The sequence below is a fragment of the Acomys russatus genome, chromosome 5 (genome assembly GCF_903995435.1).
Source record: "Acomys russatus chromosome 5, mAcoRus1.1, whole genome shotgun sequence".
Taxonomy (NCBI): domain Eukaryota; kingdom Metazoa; phylum Chordata; class Mammalia; order Rodentia; family Muridae; genus Acomys; species Acomys russatus.
The window spans coordinates 56,167,313-56,179,648 of NC_067141.1; the positions used below are offsets into that span (position 1 = coordinate 56,167,313).

The 12,336-nt window shown below is 38.5% G+C and overlaps 1 protein-coding gene across 2 annotated transcripts in view; it reads left to right on the top strand.

Annotated features, from left to right (window-relative positions):
• Positions 1 to 12,336, top strand: part of Tnks2 (tankyrase 2) — a 61,309-nt gene that overhangs the window by 20,387 nt on the left and 28,586 nt on the right. The window contains exons 8-13 of one of the 2 annotated variants that reach the window (XM_051146379.1): positions 1,417 to 1,603; positions 2,670 to 2,791; positions 5,848 to 5,939; positions 6,027 to 6,105; positions 9,407 to 9,578; positions 11,258 to 11,337. In XM_051146379.1, the coding sequence (XP_051002336.1) occupies positions 1,417 to 1,603; positions 2,670 to 2,791; positions 5,848 to 5,939; positions 6,027 to 6,105; positions 9,407 to 9,578; positions 11,258 to 11,337 (732 nt within the window). The remainder of the gene's footprint in view (positions 1 to 1,416; positions 1,604 to 2,669; positions 2,792 to 5,847; positions 5,940 to 6,026; positions 6,106 to 9,406; positions 9,579 to 11,257; positions 11,338 to 12,336) is intronic. The other variant, XM_051146380.1, reaches the window with a different exon arrangement.

The window sequence follows — 12,336 nt, forward strand, 5'->3', positions numbered from 1 at the left end:
CTAATTAAACAGCTCTCCTGTGTTGATTTTTCTGTGTGTTGACTGCTTTTTCTTTGCTTGGGAGGAAATGTCAGAAAGTCTAACAGATTGCCAGTATGTTCGGCTTGTAACTTTATTGTGATCCAGATTTTACTGTTGGCTTGATACAGAGTTAGAGGCTATAAGCTAAATGTTTTTCTGGTTTTAACTCTGTTCGTTTTCTTTATGTGTATGGAGGGAATGGTTGAGGTCATAAAAATACAACCAATAGTGAACATGTACAATCCAGTATGAAGCGCCATAGCTTCAGAATAGGCACTCTAACTGTGCAGTTCATCAGGACTACATGGCTTTGGGTTTTCATCTGTGAGTTATTTACAGTAAAGTTTGACCATAGACAATTAGAAAAAATATACAAAAATTGCAGATTGACATGAAGCTTGTAAGTGTGAACAAGCTTCAGTCGAGCCAGTGTGATCAAAGATAATCAGCAAAAAGACTGAGTTCACAAAAATACTGCAAAAGATGTGATGCTCTACCTCGTGTTTTAAAAGTTCTAGCTTTCGGGTGCTGAAAGATGGAGTTAAGAACATACACAGTCTTACAGAAGACCACATTGGATGCCACCAACAGCCTTTTTTAACTCCTGCTTTAGGAGAGATCTGATTACTTCTTCTCACTTCCAGGGGCCTTGCACTCATGCACATACTCACACACAGACATATGCAGATGCACGAAATTAAAATGTTTTTTAGGGCTGGGGAGATGGTTCAGTGATGCAGGCAGAAAATTATATAATAAATAAATAAATCTTTTTAAAAATGTTTTTTTTTAAATTTACCCCCTCAAACAAACAAACAAACAAAAGCCAGTGCTTTTAAGTTGCCCGAGCATAACATTTGATGTTAACTATCTAAAAGCTTTCTTAGTTCTGTGCTAATGGAAGTATATGTCAAACCACATTTAGAAATCTTGTTATTTAAGGTCCTCCTCCTCCCTGCTACCTTATTTTTACCATTCTCCCTCCTAGAAACAGTCCAGTTGACCTGTAACAGGCTAAGTAAATTACAGTGAAATGAAACCTCCTCAGCAATAAGTCTCAGGGACGTTAATATGTGAAAGAAGCTAAACGTAAGCGGTCTCCTGATTTCATTTTATAAAATTCAGGGACACATAAATGTGATACTAAAAGAATGGGGCAAAAATTGCCAATGAAAGAAGCATTGTTTCTTGTGTGATGGAATGGACATGTGTCTGTCAAGGGTTGTTAAACTGCACTCACTAAGAGTTGTGCTTCCCTGCATGTAAATTATACCTCCAAAGGGAAGTGAGGTGTTTGCAGACCTTACTTTCAGCTCTCACATTGTTGAACTACAGTGTTGATAAGTGTAAATTCTCTGAAGAAGTGAACATGCGTGTGCACCTTCTCCTCCCCAGCATGGTGCCTGTGTAAATGCAATGGACTTGTGGCAATTCACGCCCCTTCATGAGGCAGCTTCTAAGAACAGGGTTGAAGTGTGTTCTCTTCTCCTGAGTTACGGAGCAGATCCAACATTGCTGAACTGTCACAATAAAAGTGCTATAGACTTGGCTCCCACACCACAATTGAAGGAAAGATTATCGTGTGAGTATACAAGTGATGTTCACGGTGATTGTGTTGGTCCACACCTTTAATCCCAGCAGATGCACATGAATCCCTTGAGTTGAAGGGCAGCCTGGGTTACATAGTGGGATCCCATCTCAGAAAAAAGTTTTCTATTCATCTAAGATATATGACCTCAAAGAATTGAGCTTTTTTTTTTCCTTTTCCAATTTACTTTGGGAATGTATAAGTAGTAAAATCTTTTCTTTATGGATGAGTAACTTTCTTTTTAGCATAGTTTAGATTCTGTGTAAAGATATATTTTGGGCTAGTTTTCCAGTTTATGAGCTATAGATGATAGCCCTTGGATTTTACTCATTTTTTTTTAAACTTTCTAGTTAATATTACTTCAAGAATTATTTGTTGTCTTGTAAATACAGTCCCCAGGTTGTGGCTTATAATATTGTTTACTATCTTGGCCAAATTCTGTGGTTTTCTGTATAGCTAAAATAAATATAGTTTTCTTTTTAAAAAAGCACTTGATTCAGATATAGTATTCTTACCTATAACTGAAATAAACTTATATTATTCTAGAACAGTAAGTGGTAATGAGTGATTTTACAAGTCTGATAAGTAAAAGAGAAACATGGAGGAAATGCTTTCTTTAATTTTGTTCATCCTGGGAAGCACTTGACAAACTGGTGTGTTCCATCTGCAGTTACCCCATAGGTATGAGCAAGACTGTCTCATAGCTGTGCACTAGCATGGGCTTGTGGTCACCCTTTGCCCAGCCTCAGGACACTCTGGGAATAGAGTGTAATATGTAGAAAATCGTAATCCAGGTAGAAAATATCAACAGACAGTGGATCTGCTATGGCCTAAATGGATGGTTATATTTGAGAATGAATTGAACCAAAACTAAGGGGAACTAGATTCATTGTGTCTGTTATTAATTACTGTTATCCATAACTATTTTAGACTATAGAGCCTTAATCTGACTATTTGGAAATTATTTTGAAAATAATTACAAGAAAAGTATTAGTGTTGTGCGAGGCAAGTCTTGTTACTGTGATAATTTTCATGCAGATATAAATGCTTCTTTGTTTAGATGAATTTAAAGGCCATTCATTGCTGCAAGCTGCACGGGAAGCTGATGTTACAAGAATCAAAAAACATCTTTCTCTGGAAATGGTGAATTTCAAACATCCTCAAACACATGAAACAGCTTTGGTAATGTTTCAGACTTAAACTTTAAAAATACAGTAACCAAAAACTAATCGTGATGTCTTATTTAGTGATGGCGTTGTTTGTACATTGTTTGTTGGTGGGTTTGCTGTTAGGGGTTTTGTTGTTGTTTTGGTTCTGTGATTCCAGTATCTTGCTGTATGAACCCAGGTTGGCTTCGTGTGTGTGTGCGTCCTGCCACAGCCTCTCAAATGTTGAAATAGGCATTTGCTTCCTTGCTGAACTAAACTCAGTTACCTGTCTGTATATACAGAAGAAAAAAATAAATAGTGTAGAAAAATAGATAACCTAATCTCCCAAAACATTGTACTAGTAGTTTAAGAGCCTAGCTAGAGAGAAAAATTTCCTTTGTTCTCGCATGCTTTATGTAACTTTATTGTAGACATAATATACGGTTGGTAATTTGTGGTTTTCCACAAGTTTGAATAAAGTACCTTAGAGTTATTTCCAAACTGAACATGATAGTGTATACCTGTAGTCTCAGGACCCAGGAGGCTAAGGTAGGAGGGCCACAAGTTTGAGGCCAGCCTGAACCATACTAGCAAAACTATCTCAAAAAGTCAAAGGGAGGCAAGGGCATGGGGTGAGGGAGAAGAGCTCTGTGAAACTGCAATAAAGTACTTGTGAGCAGTGAAGTCCAGGAGCTAGCTGAGATCAGGGTGAAATAAAGAAGCATGGTGAGACGCTACCTTAAAAGTAGAAATTCCTGGGAAAATAGTGAACTCTTATATAAATCTCAGAATGCTCCTTTCATAGAAGCAAATAAGTAAAGTAGGTTGTCTGGTAGATAACTTGTTTTCTTTCTTAAGCCTTAATATAAAACTGTGAAAATTGCCACTTACCTTATTTTTAATCCAAGTTAAAAGAAATTAAAACTCTAGACTAATAAAAAAATGTTGATGGCCCAGCACTCAGGAGGCAGAGGCAGGTGGATCTCTGACAAGGCCAGCCTGGTCTGCAAAGCAAATCTAGAACAGCCAGTCAAGGCTACATAAAGAAACCCTGTCTCAAAAAACCCAAAAAAAGTTAAGCAGAAAATTAAGACCATATCGGCATTAAACTGACATGGGGAAGCTTGGAAAGACCAATTTTTATAGTGTGAAAATCTAATACATTTGTACCTCATTATCTGAGGAGGGTCTCTTGCAACTCCCCAATCACTGTCTAAATCACAGACAGTACATCATTTTTCTTCCATAGTTTAATTTATGCTTTGTACGTAATAAGATTAGCAACCTTTCCAGTAGCTCTTTTTTTTATTTTTATTTTTATTTTTTTAATTGTATATGAGTGCTTTATCTGCAGAAGAGGGCATCAGATCACATTATAGATGGCTGTGAGCCACCATGTGGTTGCTGGGAATTGAACTCAGGACCTCTGAAAGAGCAGGCAGTGCTCTTAACCACTGAACCATCTCCCCAGCCCTCCAGTAGCTCTTCTTAGTAAACCTCAGTATACGGTATCATTTCTAGTTTTGTGTGAGACAAAACTTTTGGTTAACAAGAAAGCACTTTACAGCTTTTTGGTAGATCATAAGAACAAGCAAAGCTACCCCACACTCTAGAGCCATTGAGTAGGATGAGCATTTCTTGAACACAAGCACTGTTTACACTTCAGTTGATCCGTTGATAGCACAGCTGGGAAGTTAGTAATATGTAAGCAAGATATGCAGTCTGCACACTCTGACAAAGGTGTGGTTCACATCCCAGGGCTGCAGCACAGGATTTCATCAATTTTCAGAATCATGTTTATTTCTGGAGCTTCTCTGTGTAATAGCAGAAAATAAAAGCAGAAGAGCACAGAAGAAGGAATATTGTTCTATATGTTGTCTTCGTCTCAGTAGTCTGCTGTAAGCATCATGTCTTTAACTGTAAAACACTTACGTGTTGATGGTTTTTGTGTAGTTTCGTCTTGGTTTCCAGAGATTTCCTAGGATGTACAGTAGAGTAGGGGTCTAATTTATGATGTGTATGATTAAAAACTTCTTGGAAATAAATTTTCACTATTTTTTTGTACTCAGAATAAATGTCCTAGTGTTATTACCCTTAATGTGTCAATAGAATTATGTGTACCAGTTAGACTTGATTTTATTGAGGGTAAAGGAATGATTTTGGTGACTGCAGCAATACCAAAAATGAATTAGGAACACAATAGTGAGGAACTGACAATTTATGACTAGTAACAGGAGAACAGATTTCATAATCACTGTATATTTAGATCTATAGAGCAACTTTGCTTTAAAATTTTAACCAGAATTTTTAGCCTACAATTTTCAGATTTTGGTTTTAGCAAATATACACATTGATTTGGTCAATTATCAATCAGATATTGAATATCTGTTGTCCTCTAGTATTATCCTGGATATTGAGATTGCAAAGTTTTGTGCCATAATCATAGATAAGAAATTTATAAAGGCAAAGCCCTACCTCCTATCTCTTTCCTTCTTTGATACTCAGAAATGGCTGCAGCCACAAACAGTGCAGTTGTGCCAAACAGAAAAGTGAAGCTCCTCGTTCTGTAGCAGCTAGTAAAGGAAGAACCTCAACTAGCAGCTGTCTCCTCGGTGCTGTTAAAGCAGCAGGGTTAAGGACAGGTGGTAGGCTTTCTTCATGTAACAGCACACAGCCGGGCTGAGGGTAAATAGCCTAGTGGTGGAGCGCTTGCCTCCATCTGTGAGGCTGTCGATTCAGTCTTTAGCACTGGAAAAAGAAATGCCAGCATGTGAGTCTTTGCTTAACCTTTTAAATGTAACATTTTTCATCCTACCAATAGTGGCTTTTTCAAAAATGCAGGACAAAGTTTAACCAGAATATTTAATGAGATCTTTTTAATGACTTCTTTAATGTGGGACTTTTCCCGCCATGTCAGAATTTGTAATTAACTACATATTCTCTCCAATAGAAGAGCTTTCAAGAGCCAATTCGGGTAAAATAAAACAAAAGTTAGATTGGGCTTATTACCCTTGATTGGAAACACTAGTGTTCTTAAGTGAGACTGGTTCTGAATGGTCCTTGATTAATGCTACAATTTGAATTATTTAGCATTGTGCTGCTGCCTCTCCATATCCTAAAAGAAAGCAAATATGTGAGCTGCTGCTAAGAAAGGGAGCGAACACCAACGAAAAGACTAAAGAGTAAGTATAATTTTAACCAGTAGGTGTTATTGCCATTTTTTTGTATGGAAAACATACTTACTTTGTGGCTGGCCTTTTCTCTTTAAGGTTCTTGACTCCGCTGCACGTGGCTTCTGAGAAAGCTCACAATGATGTCGTTGAAGTAGTGGTGAAACATGAAGCAAAGGTACAGACCATTTCTGGTGATCTCTGGTGATCCTGTGAGTCGCTGTCTGTGTAGTGGTGTCTGCCTCCTTAAACTATTCACTTCATCAAACATGGTTGTTTTCCTCTTCATTTACAATTCAAAACAGCTGCAGACTGGGGAGTAAAGTACTTGCCATGGAGTTTTGAGGACTTGAGTTCAGATCCCCAGAACCCATGAAATGAGTTAGTAGTACTCCTACGGCAAGAAGGGAGGCAGAGATGAGAGAAAGCCTACACACTGCAGGCCAGCTAGCCTGGCATGCCCAGTACTGAACCTGTCTCAAACAAGGTAGAGGGCGAGGAGCCACAACCACGGCTGCTGACCTATACACAGGCACACACACCTCAAAATACAGAGGCAGACTGAGAAAGAAATCTGTGGACAGCTTCCCAAATCTAGTTTTTTGTTACTGTTGGGAAATGTGTGCATTTATTCATACATACATTATTTCTGTTATATCCTTCCGTCTCTAACCCACTTCTAACCCACTGGTCAAAGTTATCCTTGACTTTATTTTAAAACAGTGCACACTACAGCATCTTGTCTCACCAGGAAACCAGTCTTACCTAATTTTCTTTTCTGATCCACACCTGAAATTCCTTGGTTAGTATAATGCCTCATTTTTACCAGTACTGGTTTATACTTTGACCATTTCTGTAACTAAGACAAAGAACTTGAATAGAAGCAAAATAATTGGACTAAAACCAACATATGTAGCCGTGTTGATAAATTAAGATTGTTTAGATGGCATTTGTATGCAGAGCATTTTACCCCTTGAATAACTAGCTGTTCTGTCAAAGCTGGAAATCATTTTCTTACTAGGTAGCTTTAAAATATAATTACTAAGGAGTCCTGAGAAATGGCCTAGTGTGTGAAGTGCTTGCCATTCGAGCCTAACTGCCTGAATTGGATTTCCTGAAATCCATGTGAAAAGCCAGATGTGGTGGCACACAGCTGTTATCTCAGTATTCCTCCTGATAGATGAGAAACAGATTCGTAAAATAGCCAGTTTACCAGCCAGCTAGCAGAGTGCCAGTAACAACAAGAAGACCCTGCTCAGAGCAGTGGAAAGTCCCAAAGGATGTCCTCTAACTTACACCTGCTCACACACACCTAACAATTAAAAGTTCAATTTTAAAAATGCTTAATAGAAGGTATACATAGCAGAAATGACAGTTTCCAGTCTTTAATCCAAAGAATTTTTGCCCTCCTCAAAGACAATTTTTAGTGAAAATTCAATATATGTACAGAAATGGAATTGCTGAGAGTGAAGGGAAAAGACAGGACAGAGGCCCTGAGGTCTTATCCTCACTGGGTTCTGCAGGTCAGTTTTCTTGCTTGTTATTCCTTGGATTTCTGCCCATGCAAGGAATCACTTAAATTTTTTAGGTCTTTTTGTTTTTGTTTTTGTTTTTTCCTGTTACCTTTAATGTCCTTATCTCTGATTTTGGGAAGTTCTTGATAATGTATTACTGTTATTTTTCCTACTGTAAATTACTGAATAAAATAAAGTTCATTTCTGCTTGACTGCTTGGCATCCTCATTTGTCTCTGCTCTGTGCCTTCCTGTTGATGCTTTTTTTCTTACATATGGCATGTTACTTTTGAAGAGTATACAGGCACACATTGAATTTGAGCTGTGAAACTCAGCGAGGCAGTTGTGACTAGAGACCACTCACTCACTTTTATACAGGAGTTGGTGGTTTCTAAAAACCCATTTAACAGTATGAAGACTGAGAAAGTCCCAGGTAGAGCAGCAAACGTGTTCACTCTAATATATGTTACTCAAAGCTTTCAAGGTTTAAAAAAAAAAAAATCATTGGGTATATGTGAGTAAAAATTGCCTTGTTTTGTTTTTAAATGCCTTGGTGTGAGGGTATTGGATTCTCTAGAACTGGAGTTAAAGACAGTTATAAGGTGCCATGTGGGTGCTTGGAGCTGAACCCTGGTCCTCTGGAAGAGCAGCCACTGCTACTAACTAACCACTGAGCCATCTCTTCAGTTGCCCCCCCCCCCTTTTTTTTTTTAAGCCCTGAGCATTTTGATTGGGTTTTCAGTTCTATAATCATGGACACTCATATTCTGGCTTTGTGCTCATTGAGGTCTTGCTACATCCACCTTCAAATATTCCCTGATAACATGAGTATTAATTGGCCAATGTATCAGAAGACACTGGTGAGCATAGGATTGCTTAATTACTGAAGAATTGTTTTTCATAGAAAGGCGGAATGGGAAATGAGATGGTCTTAGAGGCTATCTTATTTTCTTGTGAAGAATTTCATGGATTCAGCCAAATTGAAACAATTAAAAAAAAAGAAAAGAAAGAATTTTACAAAAAAGCAGTTATGCACCTGCTACATGCACTCTCACCAGCTCTGTTATATTAGATAGCCATCAACATGTCTTTGACACCTTTTCAGATCACTGTGAGCATGCTACGTACTCTCTGTATATACAGCAGCTAGAGCTGGATATTTATATACAGTTTTTCTTTAGGTACACAGTTTATATAGAGTGAAATGTGCAACCTTCATTGTATATTTGCCTGATTTTAACCAATATGTACGTCTGTACAGCCAAACCTATTTAAAGAACCACAGGTAAAGGCAGAAGTGGGTGGTGGATAGCTGACTGGTAGATGGTGTCATTGTATAAATCCCTGAATTCAGTACATAACAGTGTTTCATTTCAGGCACTCTACCCCCAACAGTAACAGCCATTTAGTGTAATGTTTTGGAGATTGGTCACAAGTCAACAGTGCCTTTGATATATATTGCTGGCGAGTGTTCCACTGTGGATATACAGTCTGCTATTCACATAATGCTCTACATGGTGCATGGTATAGATCAGTTAAATAGGAATGAGTATCTCAACACTAACTTAACTCACCTCTGGACTTGTTTGTTTCTGCCTGTTGTATGTCTTGGAATCAATCATAAAAGTTCTGTACCGCAAAGACCCGTACAATTTCATGGACACAGCCTTTTTAGTCAATGTCTAACTCTAAACAGGGTGACTTAAACATGCTTTAATGCTAAACATGACTTCAATGTTTAACTTATACTTGGCAACCCACATCCAGAGTTGGAATTCAATCTGATACCAGTCTTCATGGATTGGTGAATTTTTTGAGGGGAAAAATGCCTACTTTGGCACTGGACAGTTGATTTCTTAAAAAATAACCATAATAGAGACTTTCATTAGTAAATATTAAGTATACAACTGGATGATTGTAGGTGGTTCGTCATGATGCTAATTTCAGTGTTTTCTGTGCTGTTAAGGTTAATGCTTTGGACAGTCTTGGGCAGACGTCATTACACAGAGCTGCACACTGTGGTCATCTGCAGACCTGCCGCCTGCTCCTGAGCTATGGGTGTGATCCGAACATTATATCCCTCCAGGGTTTCACCGCCTTGCAGATGGGAAATGAAAATGTGCAGCAGCTGCTTCAAGGTATTAAGTGCTGCGAGACATTCTGTTTTAGAGGTTAACCTTTAAGATTTTTCACATATCAGGTGTGCTGCTTAGGAATTGGTGATAAACAAAATTTTTGAGAAATGTTGGCCGTAACTTATTCTTAGCTCATTATATTTGATACTTTAAATGTCATTAAATTATAATTATGACTTTTGTTCAGTAGCATATTCTCCCAAGTTTCTCTGAGTAAATATGGGGCACTCAAGTTTTAAAAGTTAATAAAGCTGATTTGCCAGGCATTGTGGTCACATCTTCAATTCATTACTTGGGTCACAGAGGCAGGGACATCTCTCTGAGTTCCAGAACAGACAGTGACATAGACCCTGTCATCTTTTTTCTTTTCGTCAATTTTTTTTTTTTTTTTAATTTTTAGAAGCTAGGCATTAAGACACTGTTAATACCAGCATTGGAGAAGCTGAGGCAGAAGGGTCGTAAGTTAATTGCTCCCTTGGGTATATAATGATGCAACCCCCCAAAAGGGGGCCCTTAAAACACTCTGGTTAATCAAGTAGGATGTGGTAAGTACTGTTTCTTAGAGCAAGAAAAACATTAAAAGATAGGGTCTTTTTAACCACAGCAGTCCTGCTGGTGATGCTTCCCTAAACACTGGGCCTGCTTCATTCGTTCTTCTTGGGTATAAATGCTTCCTCTGGTACCGTGTTACAATGGGAGTCTTTCCATCTGTCCCTGGCTTTATTGTTTTTTTCCTCTGCTACTTTCCCACATTAGTTTTTGTTTGGCTCTTCCTTTGATATATGTCTCTGTTTTCTTTTAGTTCTTTCAAGGTTTAATTTTTATAATTAAATCTTTACTTGGAATTTTCTTTGTATGCACCCTTTTCAGAAATTTTAATTGAGTTGTGAGACACAATTTTAAACTAAAAATGACTAGCTACTTTCTAATCTAACTTCACTCTTTAAAATTGAAACAAAACAAAACCCCTGAAGGCTCAGGAAATTAAAGTGATTTGTGCCAGTTCAGATAACAAGTTATTGGCAGAACCATGTTTAGATTTAGATGTCTTTCCGGGCTTGTACATGGCTTGTTTATCAAGTAGGTAAGCTTTCACTTTGGTTATGCTTCTCTCTCTTTCTTTCTTTCTTTTTTCTTTTTTCTTTTTTCGGGGGCGGGTGGGGTTTTTTGTTTTCTTTTCTTTTTGGTGGTGGTGTGGGTTCTTTGTGTAACAACTCTGGCTGTCCTGGAACTTAAAAGATCCAGCTGCCTCTCCTCAAGTGTTGGGATTTAAAGGCATGTACCACCACTGCCTGTCTTAGTTAGGTTTCTTTACACTGCTTAAATGGCATTTTATACTGAACACATACATATTTTGCTCAGTGATATCCTCAAAAATTTAATAGCTTTGCTAGGCGGTGGTGGCACATACCTTTAATACCAGCACTTGGGAGGCAGAGGCAGGTGGATCGCTGTGAGTTGGAGGCCAGCCTGGTCTACAAAACAAGTCCAGGACAATCAAGGCTACACAGAGAAACCCTGTCTTGAAAACAAAACAAACAAAAACAAGACGTTTAGTAGCCTTACTGTTTTCCCCTGTGTTGATAAGCTAGTAAACTTGAAAACTGCTTTTGTAAAAAGATGACCGTTGAAGCTTGGCCTCATTTCCTACATGGGCGTTAAGCACTTTTTTTCCCTTTCAGAGGGCATCTCAGTAGGTCACTCAGAGGCAGACAGACAGCTGCTGGAGGCTGCAAAAGCTGGCGATGTAGAAACTGTAAAGGTAAGATAGAATCAGATTTTTCTTAATCTTTGGTTTCTATTTTGGCATTGTTTAATAAGTCTGTAGCAAACAGTCTTATTAAGAGGGTAAAAATACCAATTCCTCTGCAGTAAGAAACACTGAGAGATTGGGGGTGGGGGTTAGTTTCACACTATATTTTAGACATCACCACTCACAAATTTTAGTTCTTTTCATGTAGTATCAAATGCAATTGTCTTAAAGAACTCACTTGTCCCTGTAAGAGAAGACTGGGGGCTGGAGAAACAGTTCAGACGTTAGAAGCACTCGCAGCTCTTACAGAGGCCCTGCATTCAGTTCCCAGACACACATGGTAGCTTAGAGCCATGCATGACTCTGGTTCCAGGGATACAATGCCCTCTTCAGACCTCCATGGGCACCTGGCACACATGTGGAACACAGACATGCATGCAGGCAAAACATTCGTGCACTTAAAATAAGGTCTTAAATATATTTTAAGGAACGGTATGTACCAGGCATACCTAGTAGGCACACCTATTATCCAAACACTAGGGAAGCTGAGACAGAAAGTTTATGGGTTAAAAGACAGCTACTTAGGAAGACACTGTCTAAAAGCAATAGCAGGAAAAAGAAGAAAGTGTGTTGTGTTGCTGTCCGTTACTGTTTATATATGAGACACAAAACAAAAGGAACCAAGTGCCCCTCTGTGTACAGGTTCCTTCTGGTTCTTTCTTTTACCGCCTACTATCTCTGGAGCCATTGTTTATACTGTGTGAACACAGTGTTGTCACAGCTCAGAACCATTCAGTCGTACTCAGCTGGACTGAAAATGTCTTTTCTCCCACAGAGCACCAGATTTCTTGTCACTTCCATCCCAGCAGCAGTCTTCCCAGTCACCTTCCCTCCAGTTCTGTTTTGACTAGTGCTGTGCACACATTGATGTCTAACTGATGTTGTAATCATGTTGTTTCAGTTTTCAAAACAAAATTTAGAAAACAAAACTGTTGGATTGAAGAAGCC